Source organism: Camelus bactrianus, chromosome X (genome assembly GCF_048773025.1).
Source record: "Camelus bactrianus isolate YW-2024 breed Bactrian camel chromosome X, ASM4877302v1, whole genome shotgun sequence".
In the NCBI taxonomy this organism is placed as follows: domain Eukaryota; kingdom Metazoa; phylum Chordata; class Mammalia; order Artiodactyla; family Camelidae; genus Camelus; species Camelus bactrianus.
This window is the reverse complement of record NC_133575.1, coordinates 91,765,739-91,784,966: the sequence shown is the minus strand read 5'-3', so window position 1 is coordinate 91,784,966 and position 19,228 is coordinate 91,765,739. Positions and strand designations below refer to the sequence as shown.

The window sequence follows — 19,228 nt, the reverse complement described above, 5'->3', positions numbered from 1 at the left end:
ATTTTTGAGGAGAGAAAAGTAATGATTTTGGCCATAGGCAAGTCATAATATTGTTTCTTAGAGAGAGTAACCTTCAGCCTCCTGACTTTGAATGATCATTTTCCTTTAGTCACCTTTCTATTGGATTAGGTAAGGGTGGTTTGTGAATTCTTTTTAGATCGTTAATATATTTAGAAGAGAACCTTCGTGCATCCATGTGGACAGTAAAAAGCAAATTTTTTTTTACATTTTTTATTGAGCTATAGTCATTTTACAATGTTGTGTCAAATTCCAGTGCAGAGCACAATTTTTCAGTTATACATGAAGATACATATATTCATTGTCACATTTTTTTTTTTGCTGGGAGCTACTGCAAGATCTTGTATATATTTCCCTGTGCTATACAGTATAATCTTGTTTATCTATTCTGCATATGCCTGTCAGTATCTACAAATTTTGAAATTCCAGTCTGTCCCTTCCCACCCCTTGCCCCCTCGGCAACCAAGTTTGTGTTCTATGTCTATGAGCCGTGATCGTATAATGGTTAGTACACTGCATTGTGTATTCTGTGTCTATGAGTCTGTTTCTGTTTTGTATTTATGTTCATTTTTTTAAAAAAGCAAAATTTACGCTTATTCTAGAACATGTATTATGTTATCCTGATGTGAGTGCCATGAAAGTAGTTGTGTTTTAATTCTTTTTATTGGCTTAATAGGTCACTTTAGACAATTGTGTTGAAGTCGGGCGGATTGCCAACACCTACAACCTGACTGAAGTGGATAAATACGTTAACAGTTTCGTCTTGAAGAATTTTCCTGCATTGCTGAGCACCGGGGAGTTTCTGAAACTCCCTTTCGAACGCCTTGCCTTCGTGCTTTCCAGTAATAGCCTTAAGCACTGCACTGAACTTGAGCTCTTTAAGGCTACCTGTCGCTGGCTTCGCCTGGAAGAGCCTCGGATGGACTTTGCTGCAAAATTAATGAAAAACATACGATTTCCGCTGATGACACCACAGGAGCTCATTAACTACGTGCAAACCGTGGATTTCATGAGAACTGACAATACTTGTGTGAATCTCCTTTTGGAAGCCAGCAATTACCAAATGATGCCATACATGCAGCCGGTGATGCAGTCAGACAGGACTGCCATTCGGTCTGACACCACGCATTTGGTTACACTAGGAGGAGTGCTGAGGCAGCAGCTGGTTGTCAGCAAGGAATTGCGCATGTATGATGAGAAGGCCCACGAATGGAAATCCTTAGCCCCCATGGATGCCCCGAGGTACCAGCATGGCATCGCCGTCATTGGCAATTTCCTCTACGTCGTCGGTGGACAGAGTAATTATGACACAAAAGGAAAAACGGCAGTTGATACCGTCTTCAGATTTGATCCTCGATACAATAAGTGGATGCAAGTTGCATCTTTAAATGAAAAGCGCACCTTCTTCCACCTAAGTGCCCTCAAAGGATACCTGTATGCGGTTGGTGGGCGGAATGCAGCTGGTGAACTGCGTAAGTGTGTGTGCATACCTAACAGAGAGACTGTTTTACCCCCAGACTCTTGTTAGATCATAGAATAAGCAGTTTTGTAACATCAAAGACCAAAAAACATAACTAGGATTTCATTTTAAACTATTTTTCTTAGAAAATATCAGACACAATCTGTATGCCTTATCTGGGCATATACTCTTGGCCACAGTACAAATTATATCTTCTAAATATGTCAGTATGTTGCAGAATATTTTATTTGTACAGTATATAAATGGTTTTCATCTTGAAATTTCAACTAAAAAGTATATTCTGCTAATCTAAATTCGAATAGAATCTTGGACAGAAGTTTGGCGTGTGTCCTCACTTTCCACTTTTAAAAGCCCACTTAATATTTTACTGAACGGGTTAAAACCCGTCCTTACAGAGCACTGAGTTTTATGGTTGCTTCTTTTACATAACCTGTTACTTATCAGAGGCCACATAGTAAGATGATTTTCTTTATCTACTAAGTGTTCAAAGTTTAATATTATCCAAAGTTTATTTATTGTGAATATTATGATCTGTAACTACTAGTTAAAAGTCATTTTCTCTTGATGAAATACCAAACAGTTTTCTTCCCTGTAAACTGATCTTGTCAGCTTTGTTATTTGATGGTCCCTTCTTGGTCTTCCTAATCGAAGGTCAGTTACGAGTACAGTTAACATAGAGCAAGACTTTGGTGACATAAATTAACGCTAATTTTGTTATTTCAGATAAATTGAAATCAGGTAGCTGTCCAAAAAGAAGTCAGGAAGACAGCATTTTATATTGTGCCTTACCTATGTGTTTTTTAGCATCAATGGCCTTTTTTTCACCCATCTTCCTTTATGCTCTGGTAGGAAGAGAGTCCAATATTCAGACTCCATAAGGCTGGGGAAGTTTAAAATATTGGCATTGGCTCTGGATAAATTCAGAGTAATTACAAGAATCTTTTTCTTCAATATTCTAAATAATAAAAGGTAGTTTAATGGACTTGAGAATAAGCTGTTTATTAGAGACAGAAAGAACTGCTCTCAGCTCTTATACTTGCCAGCTTATCTAGCCCTTTCTTCTTAGTGACATGGTCTGAATGTTACTGTTGTTTCCTACCCACGAGTTTTTTTTGTTGTTGTTGTCACACTGGTGTTTTTTTCTTTCTTCTTTTTTTTTTTTCACGGGGGAAGGTAATTGGGTTTATTTATTTATTTTTACAGGAGGTACTGGGGATTGAACCTAGGACCTTGTGCATGCTAAGCATGTGCTCTGCCACTTGAGCTATACCTTCCCCTCCTTGGTGTTTTTTCCTAAGGCCAGTGTTTCCAGATTGTTGGACTAGGTATCAGGATCATGAACCACACAGGTTTCCCAATATATTTTAATAATCAGACTTTTAAAAGCATTTGATGTATTAGTATCCTTAGTGTAGAACTGTCATCTCAGGTCTCCCCAGTCAAGCCACACACATTATTTTTATGTTATTATAATATTTTAAATTTATGGTAGTGACTTGGTGCCTTTTTAGAAAAACCGCTTGTGTAAGATCAGCTTTACGAGTCTACAGAGTATAGGTCATCACTGCTGGTAGGCAGTGGTCATTTTGAACCTTCTCTCTAGGGAAATAGCTCCATTTTTCAGTCAGAGCTCACTTGACGGTATTATCACCCCTGTTAATATGTAGCTCTTAACGTTTTCAATGTATTGTTCCTAATATTAATTAGAGGCCTTATTCTTCTGAGAATTTATAATCTTTGGGCCAAGGAGAGTCATTACATAAAACTAAGGAGCTAGAGGCTTTCTTCTTCTGACTTGATCCTTACCCTGTCTGAGTTCTTGCCACATTGAACTCAGTGGGGAACAAGAAATAGACTACCCTGTTGGGCCAGTGGCTCCCTTGCTCCTGACCTTCAGAAATCTACCTCTTTATCTCTTATTAAAAACAGTTTTCTTTGTTTCAGTTTGAAAGTGACAGGATACCAGAGAATCATGCTTTTCATGAGCTAGTCCTAAATTCATAACAACTGTTTGATTATATATAGGCTTTAAAGGCACAGTCGCCCAGAGCTTAAACCTAAGGATGATGATTAAAATATCCTAAAAAAAGACTCCCCCTCTAGATGATAAATATAGGTCCATTCTTATCTTAATTCATAACCTGCATTCTTCACAAATGTATGTATGATTATAATATAGATACAAACCCTCATTACCAAAAAACAACTGTAATTCCATTTAGAGACCAGCTATTTGATATTTCTTTCCCTTTCAAATTATCCCCTATAATCTCTAAGTAACTAAACTTTTATAGAAAATGATTGCCTCCCTTAAAATCAGCATACCCAGCAAATCCATTCTGTACTAAATATTTTAAGTTAAAATATCTTGGAAGTTTTTTTTTTTTTTAATCATGTGATTGACTTATTAAGTACACTCAAATTGAAAGTCTTGATTCCAGGAGAACCCTCAGGCTAAAAAGAGTCATTACGCAAAACCAAGATGCTTCATTTTTTTTTTTTGACCACCCCACCCCTCTGAGTTCCTCCTATTTTATACCCAAGTGGGAATGTGAAGTAGACAGTCTTTGTCCTCTTCTGTGTTGTTGAGGGAACCAAATCTGATGTAACCCACCCTGATTACCTCCCAAGAGGAAAGTAGCAATGCATTCTTCTGAATTCTGTTTATAAACTTTCTCCTTGTATAAATAGGAAAAGTGTGTATGTCTGTTGCCCTTTATAATTTTCTTAGAACCATTATTTTTGCAGAATAGTAGATTTTTGTTCTAAAGAAACTCTTGTTTGTATTTGTTAATGTTCCAGCCAGAGGCTAGATTTTTTACTATTTCTCCTGCTCCATACATATTTTTTAATGGAAACCCCCTCCCCCCACCCCACACTAAGATATGTCATAATAACTTGACATTCCCATCTTAACTATGTTGACATATTTATATGCCTGTGTAAATAGAGAAGGGGGAAGGAATGGGTGTCAGGAAAAGGGGATTGATGGGAAAATCATTTAACAGTTTAACAGGTTCATTAGTACCAGTACATCATTTATTCTTCATACACACAATAACTGTTGCCTGTAATATAATGATGGAAAGAATACAGTGGCAGCATTTGCATGACATTTTAGATCATATTAATGCATTTGGCCTTTTAAAATCTTTCCATGGAGTGTATGGACCCAAGCCCATAGTACATCAAAATGACACTACTGGTGGTGTGTGTGAGCCTGGCTTACTGCTGAAATAAAATTCCTTAGAAATGCTGCTTTCCTTTGACACTGGGTACAATGGGAAAGTAGGGAAAGCTTCGAGTAGCTGTCACTTAAGTGGAAAAAGGAGTCAGTTATTTCTGGCATCTTTCAAAATTATGTCATATAAGAAATCAATCTTCCATTGAGGTTTTCTGTATTGAGGAGAAATATGACACCTCAGATATCTTTCACTCCGGTTAAATATAAATAAGTCAAATGTTACATTTTTCCAAAGAAATGTACAATAAAATTACTGAAATTTATCAAATGCCTCCATATCCTTTAATGGAGTTGCAGTTTCTTCATTAAGTAACACATTACCAACTGGCACATTAGTATTCTAGAGACCATCCCCCACCCTGTGGGAGCTATCATTGTCCAAAGGGTTTTCTTCCGGACTAATCTCTTTCCTAATCTCAAAGAACAAGTAAATTCCACATCATCCCTTGGGAACTATTCTGGACTCCAGTGGAATCATCTGAGAAAATCAGAATCCCTGATGAGATATGTGAAATAACCAACCTCTGTGTAATTCTTCATACCAGGCCACTGGACTACTGAAGATGATTCTCTAGAATAGGGATCAGAAAACTTCTATACAGGGCCAGAAATTAAATCTTTTTGATTTTGCAGGCTGTAGGATCTCTATCACAACGAATCAGCTCTCCTGTTGTATTGCAAAAGTAACCATAGACAATTTGTAAACAAATGGATGAGGCTGTGTTCCAATGAAGCTTTATATATGAACACTGAAATTTGTGAAGGGAGAGTATAGCTCAGTGGTAGAGTGTATGCTTAGCATGCGTGAGGTCTTGGGTTCAATCCCCCTTACCTCCAGTAAAAAATAAATAAATAAATAAATAAATAAATAAATAAATAAATAAATAAATAAATAAATAAATAAATAAATACCTAATTGTCTCCCCTATCAAAAAATAAAAAACAAAACAACACTGAAATTTGAATTCCATATAATTTTCATATGTCACAAAATATTCTTCCTTTGATTTTTCCAACTCTTAAAAATGTATAAGCCATTCATGTTGTTATCTTGCAAAAATTTTATCGTACAAAAGCAGATGGCGTACTGGATTTGGCTTAGAGGCTGTAGTTTGCCTGACCTCCCCTGTTCCAGATTTTCCCATTTCTCTCATTACCATTCCCACCTGTCATAGACTTGATGGAATCACTGCTTCGTGGCTCCAAGTCCTGGCTTGCTCATCCCTTGCCCCTCCTCCTATCAATTTTGTTGGCACTAACCCACATCTCACTGCCTTGTAAATATGGAAAATAGAAGTCAGGGCATGTATATACAGTTTTTAATTATATTATTCTATTTTAAAACTAAATACTATTGATTTTATTAATAACAATAGAAATTCTGCATGGAGAGAGCTGAAGGTTGACAATGAAGATTAAATTATGGGAAAAGCTAAAGGAAATGGGCTATCTAGCTGGAAGAAAACAAGTTTAGAGATGATGAACTATTACCTAGTTGTTATGTTATTGGTGGCTAATAGCCATCTTACACTTTGGGGCTCCTGTGTGAGAAAGTAGAGATGGATTCTTATAACACCTATTAGAAAAAAGATGCAATTAACTAGAAGAACATTATCTTTTTACACAGGAAAATTTTAATAATTGTAAAGACTGAATAGCTGTTCAACTTCTAGCTCCACTGTAAAAAGAATAAGAGGAAACTAATAGAAACTGCATCAGAAGAGATTGAATTAGATGCAAGGGAAGGCTGTTTCACTCTAGAAATCTCAAAATTCAAGGCAGAATTCTTCATTAAGAAAAACATAGAACTATTGTAAAACCTATCTTTGACAGCAAATAGATGGAAAAGAAGGTCTCCACAAGTCTTTAAAGCCCTTTTCCTGATAAGATGTGTGATTAGACTACATTATTGGGGGAGATCAGAAATTGGTTTAGCAAGTGACAGTGTCTGCAATAAACAGTACAAACTTTTCAAGTCAACCTAAAGCTCGTGCTTTTGACAAGAGCCCTCGTAACATCCCTATTTCTTTTCTGCCTTTTAATAAAGATCACATTTTCTATCTGTCCGGACTGTCATTGTTCTATTATTGAGGTTATAGTAGATTGATATTTAAATAAGTTGAGGTCACTTCTCAGCTACTTTATGTTAAAGATGATAAGTTTATTAGTGAGAAGGAGTACCCCTAATAAAAATCTTAACTTCATATGATGCTGCCAGTCATCTTCTAATTAAGAACAGTACTGGCTGCAATGATATTGGGTATATACAAACCATTGGCTTTAATGTATAATGCAGAAAAGTTATTGTCAGTGTCCATTTTTGTAGTGTGGGTATGAAGTAAAACAATAGGCATCAAAACATATACCAGGCAGTGTGCACACTTTCATTCTCAACTTAAAATTTTGCTTCATATCTATAAACCTTTATTTCCTCTATGATGGATCAACCATGGGGGCCTCGAATCAAAATGTTTTTCTTCCTTGAGATTTTTTTTGATCTTTTCTTTCCACATATTCAGAGCAAAGAAATGGGAGAAATGTCAAATTAGAAAGATGTAATAAGAGACTAGAAGAAAAGGAATCCTAGTGATTTCTGCCGTGACAGAAATGTGTTAGATTATTATATTAAGTATCTAGTCTGATGTAACATGTATCAATGTATTAATGATTCATATTATTAATATAATCTCAATATTTAATATAAGACCCCCCCAAAGAATATCTCATACTTAGAAGCATTTCAGTTATTGGATATTATTATTATCCTACCTAAAAGGAAAAATAACTAATTGCTAAATTTGAAATTATAAATCATTTTTAAATTCATTCATTCTTTCTTTTTTTTTTTTTAAACAACAGCTACAGTAGAATGTTACAATCCAAGGACCAATGAATGGACCTATGTTGCCAAAATGAGTGAGCCCCATTATGGTCATGCTGGAACTGTGTATGGAGGTGTAATGTATATTTCAGGTAAACAATCGCAAATGCAATTAATGTAATACACAGACTTTTAACTATGTTGCCATCTTTCCATATGGTGTTAATAATAATAATCCAGAAAAATGAATAATCAAAATATAATTTGTCTTGATTTTAGAATATATTTTGTGTGTGTGCATTTGCATATGAATGCCTTTATTTTATAAGTTATTTTATAAGTTCATAAAACTAGCAGCAAACTAATCCTACTGTAAATACATTACTTAGAAGAAATTGGAAAGCTTTCAGCTTCTCCAGCTTGCCTTTCAGTCCCCATACTCTATACACTAATAAATTCTGTACTCTAATAACCACCATTCATATTCTCTACAACAACATTTAATTCATTTTTGTTTAGAATTTAGCTAAACTCTATGAGGAAATATATCATTATGTAACATAAAGCTCTACTGTGCATAAAGCTTACTTTCAATTTACATATAATGCATAATAATGTTCATTCTCTCATTTAGTGCCACCCATAATATATGTTTCTCTTTTCCTTAGGATTATAATTGGGTTCTACTATGGTGTCATTGCATAAATAATTCTGTGCTGATTGCCTGTATTTTGGCCACAGGCACATATATTTTTCTAATAAAAAATTCTGAAATGGCTACAGTTTGTTCAGTGTCCCAGTAACAACTTTCATTCTCAAACTCTGGGTGTTCAAATCAGTATTCTGTGGAATTTAGAAAGGAGGCTTATTTTAGTGTAAAGTTCACCTCTGATATTGAAATTTTATTCTGTGAGTCAGGTTCTTACCATTTGGCCCTGACACAATCTGCGTTTGAGACTTTTCCCCCTTTTGAAGGCCTGCCAGTGCCAGCAGTTACATTATTAAGAAACAAAGGTGTTAAGGTGATATTTGTGGTCTGAGTCTCTGAATACTGCCTTATGAAATCTGTAATCAAGAAGGATCAGTGAAAGGCCTGTAGCGTGTGATTGGCAGGTTTCTGAGCAACTACAGGATGGCTTATATTGAAAGAGCCATCCAGGAAATCGTATGCTCCACTAATCAATGATTTACACCATCTACCTATTTCATGTGTGTAGCTGCTATGCTGTTATAATGAGAGCTCCAAGTTCTCTGGGGGGAAAATGACATTTGAATTATTCTGGCGGTGCTTTGGCATAACTAGCATATATTGTACAAATGACCTTCCCAACCAAGAATAGGATAGGAACCATAGCTGATTTTCAAACCAAATAGCAATGTTTTGCTTGCTGGGAATTCAGTGATGTACAGAAAAAATATAAAAGGCTGGGGGGAGGGGGAAACCAGTGATTGCCATCTGGTCACCAGACAGTGGAGCCTGGAATGATACGGCTGAAGATTAGTTTAGTTTTCTCCCTAATCTGCAGAACATACAGCCTGCTACTTTCATTGTAGAGACTGATTTAGATGTGATCTAAGAATACACTTGTAGGTGATACGGACCCAATAGGTAAAAAACAAATTGCTGTATATACAAAATTCCCTACATATTCAGCATTCTAATTCTTGAGCTTTTTAAATGTCCATGCTGATAGGAAAGGACATTACCTGCCTTCATTCCCGCCCCCCACCCAAATTCTACAAAATGAACAATTCGAAATATTCTTATAAGCTTGTGCAGTTGCACGACACTTGCAACTTTTCCAAAACACTGATTTATTTCAATTCATTGCCATAATCCTAATGAGATAACTAGAGTAGATATTATTATTTGACAAGTGAGGAAATGGGCACCTAGCATTTAAAGTGACCTGGTGCTGTGCTCAGCACCCAGGGGGTGCCTGGGAAAGAGCAGCAGGAGTGAATGATGCTTTGTTGTTGGGATTTACTGTAAACCTAGCTCTGAAAGTGGTCAAAATATATTTTCATTCAATAAAGCCTCTTACATCCCATGGGTCTCTGAGAAACTCAGTAATATAAACTACATTTTTGTTCCTTTGGAAGATGAAAATGATATTTTCTTTATTTTTAATCCAGAGAAAGTATGTATAGCGGGCCGACCTTTATAAGAACACAGTTGAAAGGCTATAAAATGCCATAATACATGGCTAAAAGTTAATTATCTGTGACAGAGAGCCTTCTCTTCTGCATTTTGATAATCATCTGTCAACTTCATGTCTATGATTTTCATTCTTTAGGAGGAATTACTCATGACACTTTCCAAAAGGAGCTCATGTGCTTTGACCCCGATACTGACAAGTGGATCCAGAAGGCGCCGATGACCACTGTCAGAGGTCTGCATTGCATGTGTACAGTGGGAGAAAGGCTCTATGTCATCGGTGGCAATCACTTCAGAGGAACAAGTGATTATGATGATGTCCTAAGCTGTGAATACTACTCACCTATCCTTGACCAGTGGACCCCAATTGCTGCCATGTTAAGAGGGCAGAGTGATGTAGGGGTCGCTGTCTTTGAAAACAAAATCTACGTCGTTGGTGGGTATTCGTGGAATAATCGTTGTATGGTAGAGATAGTGCAGAAATATGATCCAGATAAAGATGAATGGCATAAGGTTTTTGATCTCCCAGAGTCCCTAGGTGGCATCCGAGCTTGCACGCTCACGGTTTTTCCACCTGAAGAAACCACACCATCACCTTCTAGAGAGTCCCCTCTTTCTGCTCCTTAAGATCATCCCTACAACTTAGATGCTGTAGTCCTATCTTTGCAATGTGTCATGAATTCTCTTCTTTTGCCCCCTCCCCCCTTAAGTAGTGTATGTTAGGATTAGCCTCCAGTAATTGATAACAATATTGGGGGAAAAAAATGACGACATTGATGTTATTTGTGCTGTTCGTTTGGCTTAGAGTGTTTATAAAGTGGTAACAAAACCATTCTGAAAATGTATCCCATCGAAGCTGATGTTTAACATACGAGAAAACAACTACAACAACAAAAAACCAAGGTATTGTCTGTCAGATGTTTCTTCAGTACTTTTCTGACGCTGTGTGCTGGGTGTAAGGTATTTGTCATCTTACATTAGAAAGCCCAATAAACCAAGTTGAAGGTGGATTATAGTAAATGTGCAACTGTGCTAACTAGGCTTCAAAGTCAAAAGTTTTCCTTTCATCTTGGACTGTGGGATGTCAAAGGGAGGCAGCCTGCTCCAACAGAAAACACTAGATAAAAGGTTGCCAACTCGCATGAGCTACCTCCCTCTTTTCATGAAGTATTTTTGACACGTCTGTCAACCCACCTGTCACTGGGGGTGCATTGAGAACATATAAAGTTTCTTAGACACACAGGAGAAATAAGAATTGAAATTCACCAATATTAATTTAAAAAAAAAAACAGCATGACCCCTCTACTTGTAGACAAGGGTTTGGGGTTTTTTAAGTGTGTATAAATACATACACACATATATCAAATGGAAAATTTTAAAAGTTGAGTAGCACGTCAAATATATACGAAAAAAAGATTTTAAATTTCTTCCAAAAAGCAGCTGCCATTAAAAATGGGAATTCAGTATGCACATACTGAGTGCATGTATGTAGAATCATACTGAATTTAGGTGGGTAAGGGCTAGAAATTTTGAGCCACTAAATTTGTCATTTGACCAAATGTTTCCTTCCAAAACTGTAATCTAGACCTTCTCCTTTGCTGTTGAGATAACTTACATATTATATGTATTCTGTATACTCAGTTCATAAGATTATTTAGCACAACGTATCGCAGTTTCACCCAGTGAGCTGCTTTTGCTCAGTGAATTCAACTTCCATGTTTTATCTTTTTTTGTTCAATAAAAAACATTTAATGTCGGTTTGGTTTGAGGTATCCTATTATTGTCTGACTTGACTTCCTTTTATTAATTATCTTTTTTTTTTTAATATGGCAAGATGCAGGTGATCAGGACTTAAGAGTACTGAGCAGCTTGAATTAATGAATCCTAATTACTTTCATTCAAGGAAGAAAACAATTTGACCAGGTTTAGCCTCACTGATGTGCATTCGTGGGTTGTCTTTGAGGAGGCAGTTTGTGGAAGATGCTGACTGGCCCCTCGCCATCCCCACAGAGTAATATGTCCAAACCGCAAGAGCAGTGAGATTTCTGAGGTCGAGTTTCCTGATCTTCGAGAAGTTCCATCTTAGAGCCTAATGAGATGGGATGGTATCAAATGACCTAAGAGATGTGTTCTTAACTGAGGATTATAAAGGAAATATGTTTCTGTAAAAGACTGTTTGATAATCACCTTAGGGCCCTATGCCTGAGCTTTCCTACCTTATCTGTAAATGACCAGATTAAACTGAACCAAAATTTTTGAGCTATTCCAAACAACTGGAGTGTCACCAAATGTCTTACCTGGTAGGTAATTGGCAGTGCAGATGTCACAACCTCTGTCTTGAGTTCATGTAATGAAGAAAACAACTTTCCCATCAGTGGTCCTTCTGAATGTTAGGAGAAGCCTGGGATAAATTTGAAAGACCCTCTTGGGCAAGTTTATTCTGAAGTCAGAGCAACTGGTCATGTGATTTCAGTTCTCCACTTACAGGCAGAACAGACTCTGCCATTTGCACATAGTTGACACCTGCCTGAAAACGGGAGCGTGTACCGGACAGACTGATGGTCCCACCACAGTCCAGTATGGGTGTTCCTGGGCAAGCAGCTCTCCTCCAGGCAGCAGAGAGCCTTCCTGTCTTGTGGCCTCTTCTAACTAACCTCTTGGGACCTCAGAATCCTCTCCTTTCAATTACCAGGAAAAAAATGGAGCATTGCAGGTGTGAAAGCTGTGGCGGCTTGAAAGAGGCACGCATCACTTCCACGCACATTCTCCTGGCCAGAAGTCAGGCCTGTGGCCAAATGTAAACATAGAGGGGACCGGAAAATATCAGATAGCCACGCGCCCAGAGAGAAGAAGAAACAGGCTTGGTGATCTGTTCGCAGTTGGCCTCGGAATAACACAAAGCACCCCGTTGTGTTTGACAGCTTACCTTTTCTGCCTCCATGCCACGTGTTATTTAGATTAGCAATTAATGTCCCACAAGTGCTGTTATTCAGCAATTCCACCAGCTGGTAAATTATTACACATTTTCCTTCACAGTGAATTAACGATTTTTCTTGGTAAAAAATACCTGCCAGTCATTGGTTCGCTTTCCAAGCGTTTCCTACATTTGCCTCTTTTAGGTTCTTGTTCTACTTGAAAAAGGAGGTATAGAATCCATGAACTCTCTAGAGGTTCATAATTTCCCTTCCTGGTCAGGGTTGGTAGAGTCAGAATGATGAAAGAAAAAAGCTACTTTGCCTGTTTCTAGAATTGTTAAAAATTCATCTGATAATCAAGTTTTGCCCTGAAAAGTGAAATGATGCCCTGAAACTGTTTTCACTCTAACACTACTTTACGGGGCATATATATATATATATAATATGTATAATGTTTATTTGGGAGTTGCTAAAATAATTCCCTCCCATTAGCCCTTGAGAGAGAGCCCCTACAGGGAAATTACGTGGTGTTTTATTTAACTGTTTTGACCGTGTGACTTTTTTTTTCCCATTTCAAGGGCCTTTGTGTATTTTCCCCCCAAGTACAGTAAGCAGACTCCTGTGTGGAAAGTTGGCTCTGTCTCTAATTTTATTCTTGGCTCTTATGTCTTTTATATTCAAGGCTCTAGACCTGAGGTTTAGTCCCTTCCACATCAGAGAGCTCTTGGGGTATGTGGGAAGGAAAGCCAATGTGAAACAAGTTCACAAGGATTAAAGAAATTTTATTTTAAATTGATCAGATCATGCAGTATTTAAAAACTCTTGGTGGGGTGAGGGTATAACTCAATGTTAAAGCGCATGCTTAGCATGCATGAGGTCCTGGCTTCCATCTCCAGTACCCCCCACCAAAAACAAACCTAATTACCTGCCCCCCAATAAATAAATAATCTAAAATAAAATACTCTGTAACCATCAGAGAGACTAGGATGGAATATTTAACAAGACTTCCCCAAAATCTCAGTATATCAGACTTTTTACTGCAAGGAACAGAAAGCCCCAACTCTAACAATAAGGAAATGTGTTTTCTCACAGAGCTGCAATGACCACTGGAGGTAAAGGAGGCCCCAGGAATGATGTAATTAGCTCAGTGTCATCTAACACCCAGGTTGGTTTTTTTTTCCCCTCTCATATCCCCACTCTGTTTGCAATAGCATTTGTAAACACTGTTTTGCCTGTAGCATCCCTCGTTCACACCCAGAGAGGGAGAAAACCTCTCCCTCAGCCACGGAATTTAAGTTCTCCTCAGTCTGATGGAGCCAACTTAGGACATAGGACGCTCGTGGACATGTTGCTAAGGGAATGCCATGCATGGATTGGCTTAGACTAACAATCTGATGTGAAATCGTTGTTGGGGAATTAACTATAATGCCTCCTCACTCTGGAGGAACAAGAGGGAAACATGGAGAATGAAATTTAGCTAATTGGATTTCCTTGCTTCAGTTTGTCCATAATCAGCCTGGGCTTTTTCTAGATTCATGTTTTTCCAAGTCTGGGTCACAACCTATTAGTACAGAAATTCTCAAAGTCTAGTCCAGGCACCCTGGTGTCCCTGAGACTCGTTCAGGGAATTCATGTGGTCAAAACTATTTTCATCATAATACTAAGCTCTCATTCACTCTCCTTCTTGTACAAGTGTACGGTGGCATTTTCCAGAGGTCAAAGGACACACGATGATGCCAGTGCTCGGTCAGGTAATGAATGGGATATGAATTTGTGTACTCTTGTATTTCAAAAAAACTCATTGTTCATTTTGAATACAGTAAATATGAGTAGCTATAGCTGACATACACAAAACCTCTTCGGTGTCCTCAAATTTTAAGAATGTAACAGAGCCCTCAGGTTCAACAGTTTGAGAATTTCTGTGTTAGTTCTAAGATCAATTTTAGCAACTGTTTTTCTTTATAGAAACGGAATAAAAAATAGAGTGCACTGTACATCATAAATTTAAGTATTGTCTTGTGAATTTGTCTTTTGCTTATGTATATGTGTGTTTTTATATATACACATACACATGTATTTAATCAAAAGAAAAAACTCACAATATGTGTCTGTGGTTACAATATGAATAATACATTCTAATGTGGGACCTGATCAAAAATGGTTGAAAGCACTGCTCCCTGGTCCCTGAGCTACTCCATGTGACAAAGGCCCTCTTCCCTCCATTCCCACCAATGCCAGGGAGCACACTCAAGACTCCTGGGTTATTTGAAGTCCTGACATCAAAGAGCAAGGCCCTCACAGATACATCACCTAAGGTCTGATTTCCCAGTTTGCACATCTTATCTGAAAATCCACCTAGTCCTTCCATAGTTAAACCCAGGCAGCCCCAACCACCTGTAAGTTCTCTCCTAGCCTTGCAGGAATTTGCACGATGAAACACATCAGAAGAGAACACTTACTCCGAATGCACCGTACGTGGCACTCAATCACAGCAGCAGGCCAGGATTCTGATTCCTCATACAAATCTCTTCATTAAGGCATTTCTCAAAAGGAACAGTAGCTCTAATAGGCATTCATAAATGTGAAAAGAAAAAGCCATAGACACCAAACTGGGACAAAATTGAGCAAAAGTGAGCTTTTAAAAATATTTCTTAAGGTAGGCAAAGCTACTGTAACAAACAGACCCTCCAAATAATGGCTCAGACTCTCCATGGTTACTTCTTCGCCATATACCTGTCGAGCACAGTGCTCCAGGTTTGAGGGTAGCTCTCCTCCAGGCCGCCCCTCGGGAGCCTGGTCTTCCATCTCCGACTTCTCAAATAGCCATGATCATCTGCATCCCAGGGAGCACCAGTAGGGGAGGAGGGGATAATTGAGGAGCAACTGAGAGGATTTGCGGGCCAGATTTGGATGTGGTGCAGAGAACTTCCCACACGACTTTCAAGGAAGATAGGAAATCCAATTGAAGGTTGGACTCGAAAAAAAGAGACCGTTGTGGCGAAGCCCTTGCAGACTCTGCCACAGCGAAACAGTCTCATCGCTTTGATTTAAGAGGCAACATGTTGCCAGGGAACTGGCAGAATCTCCTGCAGGTTCTGTCAGTCAAAAAGATCTCCTGGGGCTGGAGATGGTGTAGTCAAGAGAGAGAATAGATTGCTTTTGCAGGTATCAATGAGGGAGCCGCATCTGCTGCGACTTCAGACTCTGAGGTCAGGCTAGCAGATGCAAGAAAAGCTGGTGAAGTTTCCTACTGCTCAGCACTGGGTGAGCTCCGAAAGCCCAGGGCCAGAGCATCAGAACCTCCAGGGACTGTGGGCTCTGCCCATTCACTGTGAGTTGTGAACCTCTTTTCTCAAGTGGAGAATCAAGAGCAAAACTCAGGGAGAGACTGAGTACGCTTTGCTTCTTTTTTGTAAGAGAAAAACTCCAAACTCATCATTATGCACCAGGATGGGTAGCGAGAAATTTGTTACGAATTATCAAAGCAGGGCCTAGACCACATGGAGGAGGGTTTCAAACAGGAGGCTTTTGGTCGCTATTGCAGAGGAAACCCCCACATCTCGAAGATGGGCTAGGGGAACATGGGAAGGTGCTCAAAAGCTGGGCCAGGTGAACTCCTGTGAGACTCAGGGTTCTGTGACATCGTCATATTTTTTGACAGCTTTCTCCCCTCTTGCTTTCTGAGGTTCCCTGTACTTGGACTCACTCATTCATTTCTACTCAGCAGTGTGCAGATAAATATTTTAATGACCTTGGCTGATGGTACTAGTGGTACTTTGACTAAGACACCAGTCATCTCCACTGACCCCTTCTTCACACCATCACCGCCACTGGGATCAGCAGCTCTGACTCGCTTCCTCAACCACTTGAGCCAAGAAATCTGTTCAATATCCTAACACCACAAAGGGAATGTGGGCTTCACGTGGCATCACCCCGCCAAGAGAATACATAGCAGATCTCAAATAATGTCATGAGAATGTAAGAGATATCTGTGGTTTTCTAGTGGTTTTATAGAACTTTGAGAAGTATATATTCAAATGTTTTTCTTTCTTTTTTAAAAAATAATTTTGTCGTTGTTGTTTGAGTTTTTCTTTACAAGTAAAACTGTCCCTCTTTGTAGATAGCCTGATTGTTCACGCAGAAAATTTCAGGGACTCTACAGTGCAACTACTAGAACAAATAACTGAATTTAGCAATGTCATAGGATCCAAGGTTAATATAGAGAAATCTAATGTATTCGTATATACTAGCAGGAAACAATTGGAAAATGAAAATTTTAAAAATCCCATTTATAGCAAAGCCAAGAAACATAAAATAACTAGTAATAAGTTTAACCAAAGACGATCAAGACCACTCTGATGAAAACTATAAAACATTGCTGAGAGAAATTAAATTAGATGAGACCGAAATAATTGCAAAGATATGCCAGGTTCACAGACTGAAGACGCAAAATTGTTAAGATAGCCATTGTTTCCAAATTGAATTCTAGATTCAAAGCCAGCGAGGTCAACATCCTGGCAGGTCCTAGTTAGTTGTGGGAGGGGCCCCTCCAGGGAGCAGTGGATGGGAGGTGCGCCTGCGCCGGGGGTGGGGGGGTGGGGGGGCTGCTCTCAGAGCAGGGTAGAGGCTGCCTGTCATCTACTGGCCTTGGAATGCGGCTCTGCGAGATAGAAATATAATATGAGCCCCAAATGCCAGCCACTCCATATGTGTAGTTTTTAATTTCCCAGCAACCACATTAAAAAGGGGAAATTATTTTCAATAATATACTTATTTAAACCAACATTTCCAAAATCTTATCACTTCCATACGTGATCAGTACTTGCAATTACTAACGAGGGAGTTCTACATTATTGGAGATCCGGTATGGATTCTATCCTTAAGGCAGACCTCAGTGCATTCCAGGTGCTCAACAGCCACATGTCATCAGCAGCGGCCCCACTGGAACAGCCCCCTTTTAAGTGATATCTTCTACTGTTCTCTAGTTTTTATTATTTTTTTAATTGAAATATAGTCAGTTACAATGTATCAATTTCTGGTATGTAGCATGATGTTTCAGTCATACATATACATACATCTATTCATTTTCATATTCTTTAAAATTTTCATTACAGGTTACTGTAAGATATCAAATATAGTTTCCTGTGCTATACAGTAGAAACTTGTTGTTTATCTATTTTATATATAGTAAGTAGTATCTGCAAATCTCGAACTCCCAATTTACCCCTTCCCATCCTCTTTCCCGCCAGTAATCATAAGTTTGTTTACTATGTCTGTGAATCTGTTTCTGTTTTGTAGATAAGTTCATTAGTGTCTTTTTTTTTTAGACTCCACATATGAGTAATACCATATGGTATTTGTCTTTGTCTTTCTGGCTTATTTCACTTACTGTTTTTTTAAGTTGAAGTATAGTAGATTTACAATGTTGTGTTAATTTCTGGTATACAGCATAGTGATTCATTTATATATAGTTTTATTTATTTATTTATTTAGTGGGGGGAGGGGAAGGTAATTAGGTTTACTTATTTATTTAGTTTTAGAGGAGGTACTGGGGATTGAACCCAGGACCTCATGCATGCTAAGCGTATACTCTACCACTTGAGCTGTACCCTCCCCCCCTTTTTTATATGTAGTTGTTTTTTAAATCAACTTTATTGAGGTATGATTGATGTCCAAAAGCTGTACGGATTTAATGTATGATGAGTTTGGAGGTCTTCCTCTGTGGGTCGTGAAAGATCAGAGACTCCCTCTGCCATGTTTGTGTGGCTTGCTCACCCTGCTTGATGCAGACTGTGGATTCTGAGGGTATCAAAATAACAAGATCATAGAGACCTCCTTGAGCCCCTTAAGATGTGAGGTTTTCTGCTGTGTGTTCTGGATCCACAGGTAGGAACATCCACCTTCCTATGTTATCATCCCTCGAAGAGATTTTTAAAATAAGTTCCCCCTTTTGTATGCAGTTTTGAGGAGAATGTTTTGTCTAAAATTTCCGTTTCAACAACAGTTAAGGTGATGCCTCTGGGGGTCCCTCAAGCAGAGAGACTCCCTCAGCAACATCTCATTGCTTGGCAATCTTTAAATAACTGTCCACAACTAGCCCCTAGGTCTGGCCAAATGACCTTCCTCTGGGCAGCCTTCACATGCGTGTGATTCCTCTGCAAAGTTAATACAAATTCCTTTGCGTGATGGTGTAAAGATCCGCCCCCTGCCCCACGTTATGTTTTCTTGTGAGAGTAAAGAATTCGTAGTTTGTAATGCTGAGTAATCCTTTGTGGTTAGTACCTGGCCTGCATTACACAATTTCAGCTCTCTCCCCACCTGCTGCCCATCAGTAGCCTTAATTTTTGTAACAAGGACCTGCACTCCTGACCTGGTGTCTAGTCCATGGCCCTCTAAACAGGGAGCTGCCTTCCCAAGAGGCCTTCTGCTTCTCCACTTTTTCTTTATTAGAAATCAGCATCTCAACTGACTTCCTTCCTCGAACCCCGTCCAACCTGTCCTTCTGGTTAAATGTGTGCCCGATTTTTCTGTCCGCCTGTGGGTCCTCCAGACTTGCACTGACCTCCTACTGTTAATCTGCTTCTCCTTCCTA

At 38.6% G+C, this 19,228-nt stretch overlaps 1 protein-coding gene across 8 annotated transcripts in view; it reads left to right on the top strand.

The window, feature by feature from the left end:
- KLHL13 (kelch like family member 13) overlaps positions 1 to 11,477 on the top strand; it is a 160,364-nt gene extending 148,887 nt beyond the window's left edge. For all 8 annotated transcript variants that reach the window (XM_010947417.3, XM_045510958.2, XM_045510952.2 and 5 more), the window contains 3 exons: positions 695 to 1,490; positions 7,602 to 7,715; positions 9,861 to 11,477. In XM_010947417.3, the coding sequence (XP_010945719.1) occupies positions 695 to 1,490; positions 7,602 to 7,715; positions 9,861 to 10,348 (1,398 nt within the window). In that variant the 3' untranslated portion in view covers positions 10,349 to 11,477. The remainder of the gene's footprint in view (positions 1 to 694; positions 1,491 to 7,601; positions 7,716 to 9,860) is intronic.
- Positions 11,478 to 19,228: the final 7,751 nt, after the last annotated feature.